The sequence below is a fragment of the Lepisosteus oculatus genome, chromosome 5 (genome assembly GCF_040954835.1).
Source record: "Lepisosteus oculatus isolate fLepOcu1 chromosome 5, fLepOcu1.hap2, whole genome shotgun sequence".
Lineage (NCBI taxonomy): Eukaryota > Metazoa > Chordata > Actinopteri > Semionotiformes > Lepisosteidae > Lepisosteus > Lepisosteus oculatus.
In genome coordinates, this window is record NC_090700.1 from 17,734,837 (window position 1) to 17,760,318 (window position 25,482).

General features: G+C 36.2%; 1 protein-coding gene across 1 annotated transcript in view; it reads right to left on the reverse strand.

Moving 5' to 3' along the window:
* gbe1a (glucan (1,4-alpha-), branching enzyme 1a) overlaps nt 1-25,482 on the reverse strand; it is a 379,113-nt gene that overhangs the window by 71,933 nt on the left and 281,698 nt on the right. Inside the window, exon 13 of the mRNA XM_015341997.2 lies at nt 4,137-4,321. Coding sequence (XP_015197483.1) covers nt 4,137-4,321 — 185 coding nt within the window. The remainder of the gene's footprint in view (nt 1-4,136; nt 4,322-25,482) is intronic.

Consider the following 25,482-nt stretch of genomic DNA (forward strand, 5'->3'; position numbering starts at 1 on the left):
GGCAAAGAAAGAACTGGAGTAGTATACTGTATAATTGCAAATACAGTATAATGAAATACTTCTCCAAGATTAAGCAGAAATACTAAACACAGTAGGAAGCATTTAAGTATTGCATATAACTGAAGCTATGTCTAGATATTGTTTAGATGTATTTCAAGCAGGCCATATATACCATAAAGGTTCAAATACTTGGCACCACCATATAGAATATGATTTGTGATATTTTATTTTAAAACAAATGCAATTAGTAGTCAATACATCATCATTAACCATTAAAGCAAAACTTATCAATTATCCTCAGAGTAAGTGATGTTTTTCAACACTATTAACTGCAATTATTTTAAATTTGAATAGTTGGGATTATTCTATACTACAAACATCTCTACTCTGTTGAAAATAATGTCAGGACATCTTACTCAATCACTGGTGAAAATAAATGACAAACTACATAAACCTCAGCCGTCACAATATTAAAACTTGATTTATCCAAATTAGTGTTACTGACTTTGCTCCAGAATTGGAGGAGGAGGATTTTGAGGACATGTGAGCACAAGTCTTGCAGTGACATTTTTTTTCTCTACCATTTTCATCCAAAGGCACATCCCTGTCAAACTAGATCTGTGACATCATCAAACAGGAGCACTGGAAATGGACAGTGGTTGAGAACCACAGGTAGCACATGTTTTTGTGACACAGTAACATCACGGTCAGGACAGGGTCTACATGAAATCCCGGCCAATTGCAACTGCTGTATGAGCTGAAGAAATATTGCACCATAGGCTTGGCTGGCCTGATCCTGCCCACAGGTCATGTGTTTGGGTTCTTGAGAATAAAGTCATGACCAAGTACATGGGTGAATACATTGTAATGAAGAGTATAGCTCTTGCTATGTCTAAAACAAGGTTTTCTTGATGTTTGTCTGACTTTTGCAATGAAGTATTTGCAGACATTAGCACACAACCAAACAGACAGTTCTAAAGTGAAACTGTCCACTGTCGGAAACAGCAAAATGAAATGCCAGTAACATGGGTACCTCCAAATACTTTTCTGACTTTTGCTTAAGAATGGCTGTCCTTTGATTTCAACATTACATGATGCAGTAAATGTAAACAGGGTGTAAGTGTTAGTGTACTGTCTACACCTGGTCCCAAGTTTATAAGTACTATATTTTAGTACTGTATATTTACTGTATAGGTGCAATCTTAAGTTTCCTGTATGCATACATGTAAAATATACAGTACTGTATATTGTAATGAATACAGCTGACATACAGGTTGTACGAGCCGGTTGCCACACAGTGACAGCACTGCCCTCCCCTGCGCATAACAGGGATGTTGGTTGCCTGGGATGACGAAGGCCTTCTTTAGCTCAACCTGCAATACCCCTGTTGAGCAACACCAGAGACCTGGATTCGAGCCCATACGGTGAAGGACGAACTGGGCACAATTTGGGCACAAGCCCAAGAACCCGAATTCACTACACTATATATTGTACATGTTATACTGTATGTGATGAACACTGAGAAGTAAATGCAGAGGATATGCAAATCGTAACGTGCATTTTGCACACTCTTCACCCTATATAAAAGTAAATATCTCACAGTAAGAGTCAGATTTTCTGAATTCTTTTGAGATTGGCTTGCAAAAGTAAAACTAGATATAATCGGAAGGAGTGTGCATTCCGATTCTTAAAAAGTCTTTTTTGGTTCCTTTGGGTTCTCCTAGTGACTATGATTACAATGCTCGTTTCTCCTACATTATTGAAAAAATAATGATTCTATCTCCTTGGCTCATTTATTGTACAAACATAAGTAAGCTGGACAGTGTCATAATGTGTGCTGGAAAACACTGTACAGGCACCCTGTGTGCAGATGAGTAGCTCTGTGTGTGGATTAACAGTCTGCTTTTAATACTGCAAAAGAGCTCATGTTCCCCTGTTTGACAGAGCTGTTAATTTAACATGTGCTAAAACGTATGAGCACACTTCAAGGGGGAGCTCGGTCTCCAAGAGAAGATGAACAGAGCAAGTCTTTTAACAACAAATCCAATAAAGACATCCCCGGTTTGCATGTCCGCACAAGGCTCAGACTAATAGCCGACATCAGCAGTGCTAGATCAAACCTGATGTTTCCCTCGTTTTAGCTAATGAGGAGCTAACCCGCGGGGAATTGGTGACAGATACTTCTGCTTGTTTTCTCCCGATAGGTTGAGAAATTCTCAGGTCCCAAAGGGTGTAATAGACCAATTCATTCAACACTGTTTGTACTAGAAAATGAAAGAAAAAAATCGTTTCACTCTTTACTGTTATCGCTCAAGACCATGCTTTCAGTCAGGGTTGTGCCTAAGCAGTTGCTCCATTTTAACCGTTGTTACATTTATTTTATTTTTTATATGTATGTAAGCATACAGTATATCTTTTTTCATTAAAATATCCAAGGTCACTGGTGAATACAGGGAGGTGAAAACTGTAGAGTGGACCATTACAGAAGTATTACAGAATCAATCAAAAAGACTTTCTGGTAATCCTTGGAGTTTATCCAGACATGTTTTAGTGGCATTACCTTGGCTTTAATTTACAGTAGCTGGCGGTTACAAGAATAGAGGAACATTCAGATTTCTTTGTAAGAAAGCTACTGAAGCTATTAGATAGTTCACTTTACAGTTACATGGGTAACTGTATAATGCAATAGGTGTTAAAAAAACATTCCAGCACACACTGTAGCTTAACTTACAAAGCTTTGCTGATCGTAAAAGAAAATACCTAGGTGCAAAACAAGCCATGGCTATAATCCAGCAAGATTTACAGTGGTGGAAATGATGCTATTTGTTTCTTTTACACTAGTTTGGAAGTTTGCAAAGAAAAAACATACTTGTTAAAGTAAACTTTATTATGTAAAAAAAAATACAAATTGCCCCCTAAATACATCCAGTACTGCATACTGAAACAATTATTCAGAAATAGATAAAAAGGCTATCATGATTTAAGAACGGAATGACAGAAAATGTAATTTGACTCTTCTTTTTGCCACAAAATTGTACAGCCTGATAAACCCAAATAAATTATAAATCCAAATTTCCAGCTGTTTGGTATCTATTAAACACCACAGCTTAGGTATACTATTCTTTTGCAATACCCACACTAACAAAATACCTCCTCAACATGCTCTGCTATTGATTAGCACTCACAGGTCATCAAAATCTTGATTCTTAAGGTCAGAGATAGCATCACCTCTATAATATTTGAAGGCCTTACCTTCGATTGCCCCTTCTAATCCCCACACTTCCCTTAACCCTTCCTCCCAGTTCATTCTCTAAACTTTCAAATTTAAATCATTTTGGATTTCCAGTAAAGTTTAAATAAAAAACGATACAAGGTGGTGTGGTCTATCTAGTTCTTGAGGTTTGCATTTCACAGACTGTATACTGTAGTTCATACAGTGAATTCACACACTGAATATCTATTTTTGTTCATTGTTTTCTTCTGTGAATTAAATCTGTTAACAAAAAACTAAATTCACACAATGGCGTACAATTCTGCGATAAACTAGATTCAGCAGAGAAGCAAGTTCAGCAAGTGTAATTCTTCAAAGACAGACTTCAAACATGAGCATTTCAATTAGTGACAGCTTTGTATGGATTTTGGGTTTAGTCCCTGCAAGGAAAAATATATTAAAATGATAACTGCTTTAACTTCTTCATGCAAAAGGTTATGGGAGTGCAGAACAAACCATTAGCCATGTTGATGAAGCCAGCACCCTGAATTCATTCAAGAAACAACTGGATGAGATATTTTTCAATCAATTAGTTGTGAGCTACCAAATGAGGCTACATGGGCCAAAATGGCCTCCTCAATTATCAATTCTAACAATTTTTCTGTTGAAAGTTTACCTTTAAAAAAGTTTGATTCAAATCTTTTTTTTTTTAGAAAACAAGAAAAACCGCCATATCAAAGTGAATAAATGCAAGCACACTTTTTAGAAAATTTCAGGCACCACTGGCAACATACTGCAAATGTGCAAGATGAAATGACATGCTTACCTTTCAGTGTGAGCAATTATTGCTGGCTGTGATTCTTGAAAACATCTACATGTAACCTATATGTCCTGTATGTAATGTACAACTACTGTATATACTTACAGGAGGGGCAGCGAGCCAGCCAAACTTGTCCTCAGTTCTGTTCATGTCCCTGTCAAAGGCGTACAACATCTTGTATCGCAGGTGATCGATATCGATCAAGTTAAACTGCCTCCTGGCATAGTGGTAGCTCTCATTGTTTCCTTTCCTCGGGAAGTCCAGCCATTCTGGGTGGCCAAACTCATTACCTGGATATCAACATAAAAACAGACCATGTTCAAGTTTGACTAAGAGTACTATATAGCATTTCAACATTAGTATGAACCTGCATTCTGAAAAAAGGCCAGGCAAAAAACTCACAAGGAAATGCATACAGTACATACACATTAATACTGTATAAAATTATATAGTATGAGTAAAACTCTCTAATTGGAAATATACATTATCTACAATACTAGTACAAAGAGTATTAACATAAGCACATTACAACTTATTTTTAATACCATTTCACTGGAAGATGTTTATTTTTAGATTCAAATTAAGACTTAATTATTAATACAGCTTATTAATACTTTATTTATCCTCATAAGAATATAATGCATTCAAATGACACTATAAAATAAGGTCCATCATATTAAAACCATTTAGTAGCCTACTGTAAATGTGGCTTTAACATACATCAACTGATACACAGCACTTAGTTTATAGTTTTATATTTTGACTCTTCAATATACAGTATGAGTTATTATCTAAGATTTATTTTAATGAATGTCTTATTTAACAATTTTGTATACATTTCATGTCCTATCTATCCAATGTACAGTATACAATATTCTGTAATGTTCATATTTTTGCAGTCATAATTATATAAAACCTTGTGTTTTTTTAAAACTCATGCCTAGCTGTAGATAAATTTAACACCAATTAATACTTTTTGTTGAAAACTGCAGCTACTGTAGTCTCTAGGAAGTTACTTGCCATAAAACACAGAATATCACCAAACAAACATAATCCAAAGCTTTCATCTGAAATTTCATTTGAATTTAACTTTGTAGTACATTTATGCAGTGTTTCACTAGGAGCTATATAACTCATTTCTTAGCAATTGTAGGCTATCTGAAAGATTAAAAATTCAAAAAATGAGATACAGCATTACATAAAGTATTTCAAAGTCATGACCCCATAAATTAACTGAAAGTCTTCAATGACGATTATTTAGTTTCTGTCTTCTTTGTCACCTGGTGGAAAATAATTCCCAGATTTTACTATCTAATCTCATTTTCTAGAAAGATAACATTGAATATCCTTCATAGTTGGCTGCCTAAATGTAGGATGCACATAAGAACCATAATGTATTCTGACCATAGTTCCTAGATTAAGAAATCATGACAGCAAGGAAAAGGAAAAAAAGGCTCATGAATTAATGCACATTCACACTTTCTTCAGATTTTTTTCATGTATCCATCAATACTGGACTTGTGAGCCTATTAAACAAGTCACTTTGGGTAAAACTTCATAAATCTGTTCGCAATAGTGTGATGTTATCCTGGAGAGCACCTGGCTTTCATTACCATTGGAAGATAACTTTTAGGATCTTATGTTCTTGAAAAGATTAGGAAGCAGTACACCAATTCCCACATTTTAATTTTTTAATCACCATGCACTGTTCAACAGCATAAGACAGGTGACCGTCCAGACACTAAGAAATTAGCGCCAGATGAAAAATTCTTGTCACAGGTTTGCATAAAAACCTCCTGTGCCAACCCAAATAGCTCATTCCAGACATTTGTAAGTGTTAAAGTGCGATTACACTTGTATTCTCAAATAATTCTGGGAGGTTTTTAGTACTCTTTTTTCCCGGAATGACGTTTTTATACTTCCATAAAACAGGAGGGCTCCCTGGAGAAGATCCTAAGCACAAACAATCTGCAATCAAAGGACAATGTCAGCAAAAACTGAAAAGAGAAATCAAAAACTAAAATACATTGATTGTATCCCATTTGCTATGGCAAACCTACATTATTTGAGTTTTACATCATGTGTAAAAATAGTGCTTTTTTAAAAATAAATATCTCTATCTCTGTTAATGTAGATCTTTCAGTAAGGTGTAGAATCTCAATCAGAGATTCAGCCATGATGATTAAGAAGCTTTTGGAACTCTAAGGCACTGAATATCTCTCTAAGCATTGCAAAGTCAATTAAGAAGTGAAACCTATATTGTACCAACCAGCGAGTGCCTAAATCAGGCTATCCCTCCAACCTGAGCAGGCTGGCAAGGAGAAAACTGGTTAGGACCAACATTGTGAGGGGAACAGAAACTCTAAAAAGAGAAGCTGATAGGAGAAATGTTCCATAAGTAAAAGCTGGTCAGAATGGCAAGAAGGAAGCCATTACTGCAAAGCAACATTTTACAATTTAAAAGACAAAAAACCTTGATCTATCTACAAAATAAAACATTTGGAGCAAAGCAGACACCGTGCATTACTTAGTAAACACCATCTCTATTGTCTTGCATGGTGGTGGCAACTATGGAGTTGCTTTTCATCAGCAGGGACAGGGAAGCTTGTCAAAAAACAGATTTGACAAGAAAACAGATGGAATAGAGTACTGTTCAGACCTAGAGGAAAATCTGCTTCCATCTGCTAAGGTCCTAAACCTAGGATAGAGAATCACCTTTCAGAAGGACAATGACCTAAAGAACAAGGGCACAACTACACTGGAAAGGAGGAACAAAGAAAAGAAGAATGTAAATATTCTTGAATGGTCCAGTCACAGTCATGACTTGTGGCAAGACTTGAACAATCCCCAGCCAACTCGACAGAGGTTGACCGAGTCTGCTTAACAGAATGAGTGAAACTTGCACTGTCCCAGTCTGCAAAGGTGGCTGAGACTTATCAAAAAGACTTGCAGCTGTAATTGCTGCCGAAAGTGTTTCTATCAATTATTGACTCAAGAGGGTGAAGGCAATCAGCATTAGTTTTTCTTTGCCCTTTTTACTGACAATTAATTTTTTATTCAGGTTACACCATAAAAGTGTTCATTCTGGGCACTGACATTTTATTTAAAATGTGCACTTTAAAAAATGTGTACACCACTTTTGTAATTCAACAAAATGGGACATTGTTGAAATTAGGTAGGACTTTTGCAAGGCACTGTATCTCCCTTCTAACGGTTAATTTAATCTCTACATTTCAATATAATGCTTACACATACAGTATGTTGACATATTATAACCTTGTTTTCAACAAAAATAAAACCAGAGCAAAGAATGTATCAACAAACTTAAACTGGCTCACTGTTACTCACTGTAAACTGTGAAAATCAATGGCAAGCATAGAAATCACAGAAATATATAAAGTTTAACAAAACAAATCTGATACATTTTCTATAAAACAAAGTCATATAAATATCTTGTCTAAGGCTCTAGGAAACATTTTTTAATCATACTCCTTATTTTAGTACTGTCTTATGTAGTATATTAGAATAAGCCGATGATTCTCAAACTGTTAATTGCAACCCAAAGCAGGTTGCAATTTTGTTTTAATAGTGTTGTCTGGGCAATTTGAAATGCAGTTTCATTTAATTTGCAAAGGGTACAGCCTTCAGACAAATGTAGTAATAAAATAATAACAACAATAGTAATAATAGTGGTTGTATTAAATTACAGCAATTGTCTTCTATTATGCACCACTTGCCCTACTCAAGTACACCCTTGTTGAATGGTCTGAAACTGTCACCTAGCAACCACCTCAGCATATTATGGATGATGACAGTTTGCAAAAATTATTGTAGAAATAATTCCAATATTGAATAATTATTTTCATCTCTTGGGAGGCATGGTAGCATGGATGTTTTGCGTCCTGGGTCCAATTTAATCAGTGTGTCCCAAGTCCCTTGTGTGTATTGACTGGCATCCCATACAGGGTTAATCCCACCTTGTATCCGTCACCTAGTGCATTATGCTCAGGCTCAGCCTGTTGAATAATCTTGAATTTGAAACCTTTTTCAAAACATTTTTGTTAGAAAAATTACAATTTTTAATTCAGTGGCTTTTTTCTGTAGTCTAAACAAGTATATTGTGATGATGAGGCTTCCCAAACCTGACACACATAATGTTGTTAAACACTTATTTTTTAAACTGCTGTGTGTATTAAACAGTATATGACCAATATTGGGAACTTGTTTCTGTAGATGCTGCTTTGTGTAATTTTACAGAAACATTATTAAAAGAATTAACTATGTAACAATTCAGGGTTAAAGGAGCATGTAACGACCCCAAGTATCTAGGGGAAAAGGGGTGTAACATTTAAGATAATTTTTGGAAGCAGGTGGGTTCTGGTGAGGGACTAGGAAGCGTGATAACAAGGGTGGATGCAAAAGTTATGATTTTAAGTTGAATAAGTGACTGGTAAAACATGATAACACACAGGGGAAAGGAACTAGAGTGGCGCCAAAGAAAAGAAAATAACAAACAAAAATGAAGCTGGCTAGGAAAGTGAGGGAAAGCTTACCTGATTACAAAAGAAAACCCGAAACACACTGTCTTTGGTGTCTTCAACACCCTAGCTAACCTCCACTGACTACCCAAAACCATACAAGACAAACGGCACTCACCCGTACTAAACTAATGTTACCAATACAAAATCAACTAAGTGTGTAGAATGTACCTAAACTAACCTTATACACAAAAGTTCACAAAAAACACAAGTGAACTAGGAATACAAATAAGGGAAAATGAGAGTAATCAACAGGAACAGGGTACAAAAGAACACAAAAGTTGAACATATAACACATTAGGGCAAGGTAATGGTGAAACAAAGATAAACACAAACAAACGAAAGTACAAAGAGACGAACAGAAACCAACAAAACAACAAAGCCGAAGCTATACGAAAATACACACACACAAAGCAAAACAACAAACTAACAAATCCGAAGCAGAAGCAGAAGCAGAAGCAGAAGCAGAAGCAGAAGCAGAAGCAGAAGCAGAAGCAGAAGCAGAAGCGATAACCAAAGCCGAGCGAGACCAATGTCAAACAAAAGGCCTCTCCCTTCTGAAAACATCCATGTTATATACTGAATAAGATGCACTCTGATTGGCTGAGAAGCTGATTGATCATGATGTCATAGGGAAACAGTGGTGTAATGTGTTAACCACACACTGGGACGTAACAGTTATGCCATAACTATTTTGGCGTAACACAGAGCAATACTGCTGTGTAGAATTTTTTGGTTGTCAGAAATGGTCATAGGGCAAGGAACTCGAAGAACCATTTAAAAAAAAGACCTGACACTACTATCCCAAACACTAAATCTTCTGTAGAATTAGTGATAGAGGAGCACATTTTTTTTCCAATTGTCTAACCCTTTTACAATGCTTGTAAAAATAACTAATCAGAGGCAGTACACACTACTATTTAGAGATGGGCCTGCTGCTAGATAATCTGGTTAATTGGAGGCTCACTGTGTTGACTGAAAACCACAGTACATTATTTTCTTTGGTGAAGCATAGTCACTTTTAGACCATCAAGTTCAACTCCACACTGTTCATTTACCCTTTACAGACACTTGATGTACATATGTATGACACTACTCAATAAAGTGGGTCCAGCAGCTCTTAAGAGTCCTCTGAAGAGGACAGGATGTAAGACAAACAGAAGAAAACTTATGGTGCAAACTTTTTTTCAGCATGGTTGTTATGCTAAAAATCATCAATGATTGTGAGGGGGGGATCAATAAAGACAGGGGTTAAGAAAACTGCTTTCAGAAAAGAAAAAGTGTTTTCCCCATGTTTTCCAGAAGATCAGATAAGAGAGCAGAAGAGCCAAACGTTGAGACACAGATTGGGGACACCAATCAGGAGCAGAATACCAGCTTGTTTTGGGAGACGGGAAACAATTATAACGGCTAATTAGGAGAGAACTAGGGTGTGCACAGACTCTAAATGAGCACACACAATATCTTTAAATAACCTAAATCAAAAATCACTGCAGGAACCTCGAAACATAGGGGTTCCATGATCTTTTCAAATGAGAGGCCCAAAGTATTTACATTATAATGTGTATATTTTGTACGAAACACTCACTTTTTTCACACTCATTTCCATACTTAAATATTAATACCGTATATGGTCACATGCGTCTAGTGCAGGAATTTCAACTTTTCTGTCTCGAGGGCCCATCTTTCAAAAGATTCCTCACGATAAGAATCCTCCAGAACAAATATTGCAGCATAGTGAAGTTTGTATCTTTAATGTCCCTGTTAACTATAAAAGATTAAAGCAGGACTGCAGGTCAACAGTTCAACTGTAAGTGCTATCAGCACTGAACTAGACCTACTGATTTTAGACTCTACTGTAGAGAACGTACAGATGCCGTTGCCCTTTATACAATACCCAGCAGTTAAAATGCCTTTTCTCCTTTGAAATGTTTAATATCAACAAGTATCTTTTAATAAATTAATTTAACAATTTTATTGAAATGTTAAAGATAGATTAGATCTGTCACTGTATCAACTTTATTGTAGTTTCAGTACATATACAGTACTTTTGTTCAGTGACAATCATGAAATCAAAATATGTCACTGCATGTTTTTCTTAATATATTTGCCTTGTAATTGGGTCAAGTAGAAAACGTTTATTGCAAATAATACATTACCTAATTGTCCTGATGACCCTTGATCAGCAATTGTACATATTTATGGAATTAATGAATTGTTATAGTTCAGCTGTATGAAATACAAAATGTTCCTTTAGAAGCCAGTATACAATAATTTTTCAAAGACTCTTTGAATGGCTGTTAGAAGAAACAACAGTGTAATAATCTGAAGTAAAGTACTGACATTTATTCTATTTGTCACTTATTACGTACTGTGAAGAAATAATGTAAAAAAAAAGAGATGTGCCTTAATTCAGTATCACAACTCTTTGACAGTTTCTTCTGGAAGTTAACATTTTAAAAGAATTAGATCCATTTTAAGTGATACATCTTGGTGTGAATGATTGCAAAAGCGATATTCAGAAAATATAATTTTGAGAAAAGGTTTTAAAGGGAAAGTGGTAAGTAAACCATCATTAACAACAACCCAACTCTGAACAAAGAAAACTACAAGGGAACTTGATTCAAGTTTGAAAAATTCTCAGAGGTACCGACAGTCCATCTAAATTGCTTTATTCATCTAAATTCATCTGAAGCCTAAAAAAATATTTTATACATTATGCCAAGTATATAAAGTAAAAAGGTTCATTGTTTAATTGACTACTCAGTTTGGAACAAAAATAAGAGACAATGTAGCCCTCAAGGAACTGAATTATATGCCTCTCCTTAAGATCAACAGTACCGGGTAGATGCCACTCTCCATCTCTGCAATAACTATCGTCCCGTCTCTTTTTGTCCTTTTCTAACACTTGCTGGGGTGGCAGGGTGTGTGTGTGCCCTCTTTCCTCTTTCAGCACTTACTGCTCAACCCTCTCTAGTCTAGCTTTTGCTCAGCACACTCAACTGAAACTGTTCTCTCCCCATTACACTATCCACTCAACTCGTGCTGCTACCCTCTCTTCCCTCTTAATCCTTCTTGATGTCTTTGCCGCCTTTGACATTGTGAATCTCTTTATTCTCCTGTCAACGCTTGCTGACCTGGGGATTTTTGACACCACTCACATCTGGTTCTCCTCCTACCTCACTGATTGTGCATCACTGCCTCGAGAGTTATGAGCATTGTGCTGCTTTGCTTTTGTTCCCATGAGAAAACAAAGCTAAAGGGTGAGAGACATACTGTACACAGGAAAACAACTAGCAAACAAAAAAGTTGCTTACAGGTGTGCATAATACTTGACTACATCTCTATAGTTAAGCTATACATAAGCTGTTAATAAAGAGTGATTTGGGAGATTAGTCTTGAGTCTATTGTATGTCTGTTAAATATTAAATACTTGAAGCATGCAGAAAAGGCACTGCAAATTTGTAGATAATACAGTTTTGCAGATGCATTGCTGCAGAGAGAAATCAAGCATTCTAAAACAAAATTATGCTTACAGACTTTAGTTCGCATTGCCTTCACAATAAACACACACACGAGATTATGTTATTTTACAAGTCAATTGATATCAAGTGACATATGTCTGGTGATATCTAGTGCTATTAGATTGGTAAGGAACGCAGATGTTATTCAAATGTCACTTCACAAAGTTAACAATATTCTACAGAATCTAGGCTTTAACACCAAGGCTTGTCTTAACTGGAAATCTTTGACGAATGTCCTCTTGCTCAAAATGCTGTTTTATGAGAGAAATTTATCAGCATCTTTGTCTCAAATCAATTCAGACATTGTGTACATTTTAGAAATATACTCACAATTTCAAGTTTTACATGATGATTTTCAATAATGCAGAAGACAATGAACCTGCTATATATTTATTTTATAAACGTATACAGCATATGCATTACCTTAGGGTAATTTGAGAAAGTGAAGCTGGGACGAAAAGACAGTTACCTTGCAGACAGAACTGTGCCATTAAATACATTTCTTTTGATCAAAAACACTGGATAAAATAATATTTTGGTGCAGGTTGATTACATGTGGACTAGGTAAACATATCTTCCAATAATGTCTGCAAACATTCAACCAATAATAACTTTTAACCATAGTACATACTGTAGAACACAGTATGTACAATGCACAGCACCAGGTGTGTGAGTATTCAACGTTTGAAGCTGTTATTTTTCTAAATACCTAATTCAATCTGATCTATGGTGTTCAAAGTTCACTTTCACTTTGTTCAGCTATAAAGCTCTGGATTCTGGTTAGTTCATGTGTAATCAGAACAGCATGAGGTAAAAAAAATCTTTTTTTCCTCTTCTTTCTCTAATGTATAAGAAGCTGCTGGGAAGAGATTACACTTTCTTTGAATTACACATCCTTTCAGCACCTTGGAAAGCAACACCCAGTTCTATCCACATGTACAATAAAGTTGTAAATATATCTCTTCCAAAAAGTATGAAAAAACAGTACTGTTTGAGAAACCTTTGAAAATTAAACTGATGGATTCTCCTGCTGTGAATTCCTTTCTTTACTAAAACCAGGCACATTCAGTTATGGTCATCTTAAGGTGAGCCACCAGTGGCTACTGTGACACTCTAGAAATGTACTCCAAAAGCTGAGGGCATTAAGAATGTGGTTTAGTATATTGCAACACATGTTAAAGGTCTGCCTATTCACCCATGTCTTTGAGAATATGGTGAATAACTTGCTGCTGAAGTAGATGAAGTTTTCTTTTCAACTGTTATTTGTACTGTTTTTTAGATTTGACTATTCATTTTGTCTTTTATACCCCAATTGCAAATCAACCCAACTCTCACACAAATTACACTCCAAGACTGTTTGGGGTTTTACACAGAGGTCTATGGTATTGCTTACTCTGAGGGAGAAATAACTTATGCCAAGGGTCTCTGTTTTACTGTCAAAGGTCATACAGTGAAACATATAGGGTATGACAAATGTCACTTACTACCGTATATGTCAAAACCCAAATGAGATCTCCCAGCTACAGTGTGGAACAGAGCTTGAGATCTCACGATTATAGAACTTCAAGTTCTGGCATAGGATGTTTCTCAATGAATCAACGAATAGGGTTCCCTAAATGCCATTCTTATTATACACTATATACACTCAAACTGGACATTTCAACAACCTGAACACCATCAATTTTGCAGAAAACTATTCATCAGTGATTTGTGTTATGTAAACTATAAGTATGTCAGCTGCAAATGAATATAGGATGACACATAATCTTAGTATACTCCAAGTCCAAAAAAAATAGTACTGTAAAATCAAAGGCTGGTCAATTAAGTAACTTAAAATGTTTATGATAAGTACATCACATTCTGACCATTTTCAGTAATTAAATAACAGTATATGATGAAAAATCAAGGAATAATTAAAGTAATATTGAATACCAAGAGAAAAACAAAAGACACTGACAATATAGATAAATATGTAAAGATAGTGGCTCGATACCAGAAAGAAAGAGAAAACACACAAAGAGAATGGAGAATGACAGTTATTTTCAATGGAATAAGTTAGACAGCTGTTAGGATCAAACATTATGTCTTTCTGCTGTTTGGCCCCATTTCCCAGCTGTCAAGAGTGATGTCATTCTTATTCCAAGCACACCTATAATATCAAGTACAGCAGAGGTCTCCAACCCTTACATTCCCATCCTGGTTAGTCTTTTAGATCACCTGATTTTAAAGTTTTGGAATTCATAATTTGCTTTGATTTAGCAAGTAAAATAACAATTCTGATCATTCAGAGTTAAAGGGTAGCAGAATTGGTTACAAAATTACCTGAACTTTACTTAAATTAAATCACCTGCTAAACTTATGACAAAGAAATTGTTCCAAGTCTTTAAAAGCTGATGATTTAATGATGACGTACAGTGCAAAACCTAATGTATTAGGACTCTCTTGGACCAGTGTTGGAAACCATGATGTACAAGCACCTGCATTCTTGTTTTAGATTCAAGACAAGTAACACTGAATATGGAGTTAAACATACTGTATATTTAAGGAGGAAGAACTGTAAAAGGATTCTTAAATGTAATGTAATACTTCCTTGTGGGTTAACACAGATGACACATTTGTAGTTATTTGTTTTCATATTTAACAACATGACAATTTCTTAAATTCACACTGTAAACAATTAAAGGGGCCACTTAAAAGAGCAGTAATACTCATTAACCAAAACATTGTTACATGTACTTTCCATCCATAAAATGGATCGTTAAATCTAATCAAGTACAGACCAAAATGTCTTAACTTTGTTTACATGTAAAGTCATGGAAATGATAAGTATAATTAAAAAAGAGGATCACCTGTATAAAACATATAATTTTAGGGAAAAAATAAAATATATTATGTAGGTCTTGTTTAACCCAATGAGACCTTAGTCAATTTTTGCTTGGAATGACGTTCCCTGAAACATTTTGTAATATCTCTGGAAGTTTATTAAAGCTAAATAAATTAAAATTCCTCATAAAAGGTTAAATCTTGCACATATGACATCAGACAGCGGCATTCCATCCACCACATGTTCTAACTGCTTATCCAATTCAGGGTTCGGGGGGAGCCGAAACCTATCCTGGCAATCAAACGGATATAAGGGAGGATACATCCTGGACGGGATGCCAGTTAATCCCAGGGCACATACAAACACAGATACAAACACGCACACCCTCATACCAAGGCCAGTTTTACGGAAGCCTACCAACATGTTTTTGGACTGCTGGAGGACCCCAGAGCACCTGGAGGAAATGGTCGCAAACATGGGGGGAAATACAAACTGCACACAGATAACACTCCAGGAATTAAACCCAGGGCCCCAGAGCTGCACGAAAGCAAAACTAACCACTGTGCCATGGTGCCGCCCTTTGAAAAAGTAATGTGAATTATATTTTAATTTGATATAAAGCGCACATTTCACCAATTTAAATAAAGCAAGCTTTCTTTTGTTGACATACAAGTATAAAACATCATGCTGTCAGTATTTTTTTAAAGCCATTTACCGGCTTATGTTTGAGCTCTCTTTACAGGCATCATGCATATAAATTACAATGCCCTAATTAAACAATACAAACACCAGATGTATGTTTATTGGGTTTTTATTATTCTAATATAAATTAATGCAAAAATCTGTTGAAGCATACTTCATCCTGGCAGCATTTAGTAGATGTTTTTTCTTTTATAAACTCATCATATTTTATGACCTGATATAGCAACCCATACTAAACCCAACAGCAGGTGTTATGAATTCTGATTATCCATGATTGATTGATAAGCCTTGCACATGACAGCAAGAGCTCAAGGATATGTACAACCCTCTCTATAACAAAAGGGATCCACTTTGGCAGTTTATTTTTTTGTGTGTCCATTACTGGGTTGTGCAAATCTACCCTATAAGTCATTTATATGACAGGAACACTGTACATTGGTGAGGGAAGTTCACCAGCATCTGCTTACGAAAGCAAACTAGCCATTACTTGTGGCTGACAATGTCTTCCTTATTGGACAGTGCTGAAAAAGAGACAACTCTTTCTGGTTATGACTGATAATGGAACAACAATAAAAGACTTGATCTAAAGATTAATTAATGCTTCCTGTTCGCCTGCTTTACTTGCTTGCTTGTCCTATTTGTCTCCTTTTCTTTTGAGGCATCTCAAATCTGGAACTCCTGTTAACCATGTCTTCCCCCAAAGGAAAGCTTGTCAAAGCCAAAATGTTATAAGGTATATTACAATAATATGCTACTTTGTATTGAGTAAGTTAGCAGTGCAGCTCTGACTGACAACTTGCTGCAAAAAAAAAGTAACAGAAGTCACTACTAAACAAGAAATTCTGGGTCTGCTCCACAACTCAATCTCACATAACCCTAGTGGTGTAGTTCAGTATGCACAGGCTGCAAAGGAACAAGTAAAGGCTTATTCCATGCCTTCCATGAAGAAAGGAAACAACGGTTTGGATGTGGAGGCTTTTTCGTGTGTGTGGTCCTTTTAACCCTAGTGGTAGTAGGCCAGTTGTGTATCATTGAGCACCTTCCCTGGCTGAGCTTCACTGGCCCTGTGATCCTGCCAAATGCAGATTGACCTGTCTTTCCTTCTTAATTAAACTGAAGACAAGGATACATCACAGTTTCTATCCTTCTCCCTCATACATGTACGCCATGACTGGCTCACTTTTAGGATGAATTAACAAAGCAGCAAAGTACGCTCTCAACAGTTGGGTGCTGAGAATCAATGTGAATACCCAGATTTGTATAAAACCACATCCACGTCTTTTACGTATAGTTAAAAGACATAAGTAACTCCCCTTATATGATAAATAAAGTACAAATGCACTGGCTTTAAGTTACTTAAAATAACACTGATCAACTAAAACAACAGTAACCACAAATATATCATAATCAGCTAAAACAAACAACGTGACTCTCTCCTCTGCATCCAGTGGAAACCTGCATGTTCTCTCTCTGCCTCCATAATGGAAAGGGGAATAAGACTGTAAGACAATCTCCAGGTTGTCTGTGCTGACACAGAACTGGAAGAATTTCTAACAATACAAAGACAAGACCACATTGAAATGCAGATGGGGAGTAGTGGGTACTTCGGCAGGGAACAGGCAGAGGCTCACTTGTTAGCAAGATTCATCTCATGATCCAGGTCTGTTGCACAGCTAATTTGAAAATTGCACTTAATCTTTTGCTTGGTTTCACCCTGCTTTGCTTTTCTCCCAAGACCCTGTCAGCGAGACGGAATTGAGAACAGGTGAATTCACGAATGCTAAATTTGCAGATGTCAAGACTCTACTGTTTCTTTAATTGCCTGCACCCTACATTAAACAGACCTTTTCATTAATAATCCTCATTTTACTACCAAAAGTATCACATTAGTTGTTTACAGGCATGAAAGGTGCTGCACCCTCTGTAAATGGAGATGACTGTTTAGTAACTGATATGACAGTGTTTACTCATTAGTGCACTAAGATGGATGGGTCTACTCTACAGTAAACATTTGCTACCACAATATTTGAACTGTTACATTAATGTACTGACACTCCAATCAAAAATATTTGGTTTAATCTGAAAAAAAACAAAACAAATGCAATTAAGTAAAAATACAGGTACCTGCATGTTCTCATAATCACAAATGGGATCATTTAAAGACACTCAAAGAACAATTTTGCAGTGTTCCTAGCAAAATTATCAACTACAGCAGCTACTCCGCTGAACCCTCTTTCCATCCAGGGTGAGCACATAGAGGGCGTACATTCCTACAGTACAAGTACTGGGGGTACACCTGGATGATAAACTGGAGTGGTCTGGTAACACTGACGCCCTCTACAAGAAAGGTCAGAGCCAACTCTATTTTGTTAGGAGGCTCAGGTCCTTTGTGTAGACACTGCTACACATTTTTTATGAATCATTGGTGGTGGCGGCCATCTTCTATGCTGTTTTGTGCTGGGGCAGCAGCATCATGACAAAAGATGCAAATAGGCTCAATAAACTTATCAAGAAGGCTGGCGCTGTGTTGGGGCTGAGCCTTGAACCCCTGGAGGTGGTGGCTGAGAGGAGAATGCTGACCAAGCTCACAGCCATCATGAACAACACCTCTCATCCGCTTCATGGGACTGTTACTGGGCAGTGGAGCACTTTTAGCAACAGACTGCTCCAGCTACAGTGTTCAAGGGAAGGGCAGGTCTTTCCTGCTGGCAGCAGTCAGGGTGTATAACGCTGCCCTAGGCTAGGACTGTTAGCCCTTCATTTGTTAGTCTATGGACAGCATGTTTGCTCCATTGTACTTTTTGGACAATTAGTCTGTATAAACCTACGCACATTTTGCACATATTTTATTGTTTTTACAGTGACTATGATCATCACATTTTGCACACACCTATGTATTTATTTATTTTTATTTATTTTGTTGTCTTTTGTTTTATAACTATTCTGATGTCTGTTTTTGCTTGTCTTGGGCTGGACTGCTGTAACACATCAATTTCCCTATGGGATTAATAAAGTATTATCTATCTATATTCAGGTAAAATGCCTGGGATTGATCTAAGGATCACATCCAGTTGTTTCTTTAGAAGCTAGGGTATAAACTGGACAGCTTGTTCAGGTCTCAGACTCCCACAGACATCTGTAAAATAAAAAATGGCCTTATGTTCCCTATTTTTTTCTCTTCTTTTTCCTGGGGAACTCATTGGGTTGGCTTTGTCAGTACCTTTGATGATTTTAAATGCTTGAATCAGGTCCCCTTGTAGTTGTCATTGTTAAAATCATTTTCATTTTAGAATTATATAGTCATATCCATTGTACTAGCTTTCAAGATGTTAGCCTATATTTCTACAATAGGAATGTATCCCTGATGCTGCTATCTGTCTGGGGACACTTGCAGTTGCTGGTAGAGGTGCATTCAGGGTCTTTGGCTGACAGATTGCAGCCTTCAAGTTCACAGCTCTGGTGTACTCATCAAACAGGAATATGTAAGGTTGGCATATACACTGATGCGAACAAAGAAAAGTAAAATTATAGATGTATCATTTCAGGTTTTTAGCCAGTGACATTTTTCTAAATAAAGTGAGCTGAAAACTCTTTAGAGTTATTTCCTAATTTCAACAAATTTAAGGACTGTCTTCTGTAGTTTTTGACTGCTTGCCTTTAAATGATGCTTTTCTTTCAAAAGATTGTTTTTCTTAAGGGCCTAGTCTACAACACACATTTGATTTGTTTCTTATTTATACTGTATATAGAAGAAACTGTATATATACTATATAGTATATATCATAAATATGTAGAACATTTGCGTTTATAAATCACATTCTATTGAAGTAAGGCAAAATGAAAGCATGTCAAATTATATTATTATTACAGAAGCATACATTGTAAGAAGAGTTAATGTGTATAACAACTGTAAAAACTGAAAAATGGTACAAAATGAACTTGTCATTTTACAATGTTAAACTTTCATAAGGAAAATGTCATAAAAGCTGTGAAGTAGAAAGATCACAATGCCTTTTTACTCATAGATATCTGCAGGCAAATTACCTAAAGAATATAGCTAAATCACTGTCAATTACAATTTAGAAGCAGGAAGCCACGAACTAAAGTCAAACAGAGAATGAGGAACCCTCCTTATCCTATTAAGGTTCTCTATATGATTCCCTGTTTGAGCCCTAAGGTGATTTGTCATGCCATTACAACAAAAGAATCTCCTTTTAAAGACTTAAACTGAATGAGCCACACAGGTAAGGCCAATAGGCATCTCTAGTCAGAGAAGCACTACACCAGACTGTATTAGCCTGATTTTGCCCTAAGTAGCAAAATAAAAATCACATACTGTATGTAAACACTGGGAATAGAATCAAAAATGAAGACTGTGATATATTGTGTTAAATGCTGTATAGGTGAAAAGTAAAACGTAGGGCATAATTTTGTTGATACAAATATCATTGTGATAAAGGCATTTAAAATCGAATTTTACATCTGTATGGATGTCTGTGAGGGTGTGGAAAATGAACTTGTTTTTATTTTTAATTCCATCACCACCCATCAGTTAATGTTATTAAAAATGGTCTGTGGGATTTTGAATGAATGCCTCTAAGTCAGAATCCCCCCTTAAAGGACACCTTTGTACATTTTAAAAAACAACATAAAAACGTGCATCTTAACAATTACAGATTACGGATAAAAGTGTACTATGGTCTCCCATGCCACCAGATTCTTACAGTAAATGCTTAAAAAAGAACAATACAATGACACATGCCGTAATTGAGAATGGTGAAGAGTAACTCCTTCCTTAAGAAAAACTGACAGGGGTCAGGGACCCCCCAGTCCATTGCAAAAGTAATTCGTGGACCCCTGCCTTGAACAAGGAACATTATACTCTGCTGGTGAACTGAGCCATTTATTTTCCATAAACAGAATACCATTTCTTTCAAATTCAATTATGTTTCCTCAAGCCCATCACTTCTTTCTTACCTCTTCATGCAGTCAGAATCTCTGTGCTGTCAAGATAGATTTCCATGATCTAGAGCTTCAGGCTTCTTAACCCACAGCTTATTGCTCACCTTCCAAAAAAACTGCATAGTCCCATTCAACTAAAACTGCTAGGAACAACAATCAGCATACAGAGTTTCAGATCAAAGACATCCTCCAGTTTCTGCGATTCATGTTTATCTACTACACTATGGAAATAGTTAAAATATTAAACCTTTCATGTGTATTCCATGTCAATTCAAGTCCCTTGCCGTTTTTGTTTTTACAGGACATGATTATGAAGTGTTTCATCAAGCATGCCTACTTTTCAGAAACTTAACTGAGTTTGTTGCTACACAGAGTTATCAGTAAGACTCCAAAGGCATCACTTTTGTTTTGGCCTGGATATTGATTGACAGAATCCCCATGTGAAACCCCTGGAATGACACTGATTAAGACAATCTAAACAAGAGCAGAAGTCATGTCTACTGAGTTATTATTGAGGCTGGGTGGAGACTGATGTTCCCTTACATCAGACTTAGCTGTATTCATATAAAGAAATTGTTTCCAAATATAGACTATTGTAACTGTTTAATTTGCCTTGCTTTGTTTTTCTTGTGTGAGCTACCATTTTTGTATGTTTCTTGTACTTAAATATAAAAAAAACATTCAAAATAACTCTAACTTCTCACCTACCCTTTCCTCATCTGCCCGAAAGTACTGTAAAGCCTGCATCATGCAGAATTAAATTTGCTAAAAACAAATGTTTCTTTTTATCAAATTAATGACCATGAGGTGATTGTAAACTTCCAACACACTACAATTAAATGTCACAATATGTGCCTCCTTACAGTTACTGTAAATTGTTAAGGATTTACAGATTTTCAATGGGGTGAATATGGAATGAAAATGTCTCTTAAATCAATCAGTAATAAATTTATCTGATGAGTAATTTATACCTCCATTACATGTCTCTCTTAATGGAATGATTAAAAAACGATTACTTGTGCAATATTCATATGTATAGCCTCATCATCAGGCATTATAATTCTATACTTTCTAGAGCAGCTAAACTCCCTAAAACTTTTCTTGTAGAACAAGAGGAAGAAAATAATATGGGTGTAAAATAGCATTTTCACACAAAATAGGTCAAGTAAGGTTATTTCAGTAGCTTTTCTGACTGTGTAGTGACAGCTCACATCATAATCAATAACTGTAAATAATATACAAATACAAAGACTTTATTTCCCATCTATATCTGCAGGGTTATTTGTAAGTCTCCTTTATAATTGGCTGTCAAAGAAAAGGTTCACCGTGTTCTTTACTTGTGCTTAGTAATATAACATGCCATTAATACTCAATCCCCCAATACCTCAGTGATTTCATATCTCAATTTGTACATTGAAAACAAAAGAGAATAGCAAAAGAGTAATGTCAAGATAGCACATTGCAATTGATCATTAGACTGCTGGAGATGTCAAAGACAATCTAAGCAAATAAGATATCCACACTAATTTACAGCCATTCTTGTATGTAGCCTTTTTTTAATTCAGAAGACTTCAGAAATGATAATACAGAATTCAGTCCTTATAGGGCATCATTCGAATTCTGGATGTACTAACACCAACTGAAACTTAAGAGACTGTAATGAACCAACAGTTTCTACACTTTGGTAGTAAGTATTTAAATTCAATTCAATTCAATTTATTTTTATATAGCACCTTTCACAACAAGGTCGCCCCAAGGCACTTAACAATGCTATTGACAATACATTTTGTCAATACAGAACAAAAACTCCTTAGTAAAGAGAAGGAAAACCTCTAGGGGTCCAAGGTCAACTGGTTGCCCAACCTCTTTGGGCCTGCTAACATTATATAATTAAAAAAATGAAACAATGAGGGTATTAATCCATCCATCCATCCATCCATCATGTATTCTGTGTGTTAGTAAATTGACAGGACTAGTGGATGGTTGTGGCATTATTGGTGGTGGTTCATACCACATTCTCACATGGAGAGAACATGTTAATCAGTTAAAATATGGATATATAAAGGGGTATCACACTGTTACTGGTGGCTGGGTAATTTTTGGTAGCACTCTGGGGTTACCAAAATACAGAAATTCTATTGTGAGAAACAACTGAATCGGCACTGGTCAGTATTGTTGTTGTGAAGTTTTCACGTGTTCAGATCCCTTGAACCACCTTGTTTTAGAGAGTGACAAACTAATAAGAACAACACAGAATCATTTACAAAATATTAGGCAGAAAGCTTAGAAAAGAAACTCCGAATCAAGCTTGGGTCATGTTACTAGACACTGTGACTAGGATTTCCCAAGCTGCAGAGGGAAATTAAGAACATTGCTGGGGCTGTGTGGGTGTTGGCTGGGCAGGGCTTCCTTGACTAGCTGAATCACTGACTGCTCCAACTTATCATGCGTCTGCAGGCTTGCTGTTTTATTGATGAGGCATGGTGTCCCTTCAATCTGTATTAACTTTCATGCACTGTAGACCTTGCAAAGTGTGAAAAGATGATTTATGGACAGGTGGGCTCATCAGAAGAGTATGATCACCAGTTTTCATTATCTCCATGTGGTACTAGGGTTGTATTCATGATCTACAGTATGATAATAACGTAGGTCATATAAAACCTATGATACTGTCACTGCCAATTCCATAAACGGACATACATTAGATTTTTTTAAAAATAAAATAAAACTTTGAAAATTATATGCATTTTCCTTGGAAAAACAAACCCTCTGGGAATACTACTGGAAAGGTATTCCCTTTCCCTAAGAACAGGATGCAAATAAGAGTGTGTTCAATCAAGCTAGTGTATGTTCATCATAGTCCTAATTTACTTCAGACACAAAAGAATTTGGGTTATCTTCTAGTGTCTATGACGGACATACACTGCAAGCCTAAGACTAGGTTTCAGTTCCAAGGCTCAATTAATGCTGCATGAGCATTAAGATGAGAATTTCACACTAATCAATTCTGACTACGATCTTCACAATAACAGTCTGGCATGAGACAAAACAATCCTCTCAGGATGCTGATTGAAACTGGGAAGCAGATGCAGATAAAAAAACAAGACATTCAAAAGGATGTATGGCTCAGTGAGGTGTTGAGCTTGTCCACCAATCAGTTCTAAATGCTGACAATTGTCCATTGTTTTTCTAAGAGAAATGAAAATAGACCCTACAGCTAAGATTCATAGATTTGAAAGTGCTCGTTGCAGTGGAGTTGGCCTAGGCACTATACTGTGCTGTACTAATACAATCCATTAAGTGTAAAAATCATGTACTGTATATAACACTTGTCTGCTGTCAAAAACTCCTCACACAAACAGGCAAACACACAAAGCAGCAGAGGGTATAAATGGATTTAGAGCAACCTGAATTCATATTCACCTCTAAAACTGCACTGGAAAGGACAGGGCACAACGAGATCACATAGCTCTACACTGCACACAACAGCCTTAAGCTGAGCTGTGCCTTAAGTCAGCTGCATAACAGGCAAGTCTGCCTCTGGGCATTTGTTTTATTATATAGTTTCCCACTGACTAGCAGCAATCTGTAATGCCAAAAACAGGATTCTGAATCTTAAAGGCAAGACCCTTGGCATTCAACCTCATTTCAAAATCTTCCCTCTGTCAGCAAATGTGATTACCCATAATACACTGAATATCAAAAGTGACATCATGTATAACTTAAATTCTCAAAAGGAATTGGAAAATGCCAATTTTTATCATAGCGTGAGCACTGCCATTATATTGAACAAGACATGACACAAGTGCATTCAGTATGATGATAACTATGTCATTAACTGGGCTGATCAACAGTGGATATACAGTACTATGAAAGGCTAGGCTAGTAGAATGTGTGGCCACCAGTAGAAACGTATGATGAGTCATATCTGTGACATGTTTTATGCCAGGTTGCAGATGTGGGTTTATGGGATTGTGTCTCATTCCTCTTACAGCCTGAACAAGCATGTGCCTGAGCACTATCCCCTGAGTACTAGATGCCACGTATTGTCCCAAATCACCTCACACATGTTCATAAAGGCTAGTGTGTGGTGAGCAGGGCATGCATAACATAACTGTCAGATTCACATCTTGCAAGGAAGCTGTTGTCACATGAGGAGCATGAGAATGCATGGAGTATTGTCATATCAGGATACACCTACAGTAAGGCCTCAGGACATGATTATGCAGCCAGCTTTCCATTAGTCAATAGAAGTGGAGCTTTATAGTGACTAGATGACAAGACACTCATACTAATAGGTCTACTGTATACAATTAAAAGTACAAAAAACACACATGCTGAAATATATTAGAGTGCCCTACATAAAATTAATCTTTAAAGAGCACTTGGGTCCAACACCAGTGCACTAGCGGTGTTGCTCAAACATACTAGTGGCACAAAGGCATTGCTGTCTTGATAACATGGGCATAATAGTTCCCTTCTTTGTATTTTTTTCTTGTTTATCACAGGGCAAAACATTCAATAGCTTAATCGCCTGTATCCAAACAACTCTCTCACTAATAACATGATTTCATGCTTGAATGATGAATTTATCAAAATGACGCCAAAAACATTTAATCAATATCCAAAATCCTTATGACTTATTATTCTAAAAACATACATGCACAGAGAGATATGTTTCTTTTGATGCTCAATATATTTATTCTATGATAATCATGACAATGATTATAACAGATAAGCATCATTTTGAACAGTGACAGGTTTATTTTTTATAAGAAATGGTTTATTAATATTCTTTTAATTATAATGGGTTTAATTTTATTTAATTATCCCTGCTCTTTCCAGAATACATTATCTCATGTTAAAGCAGAAATAAGCAGCAACAACAAACAAAAATATTA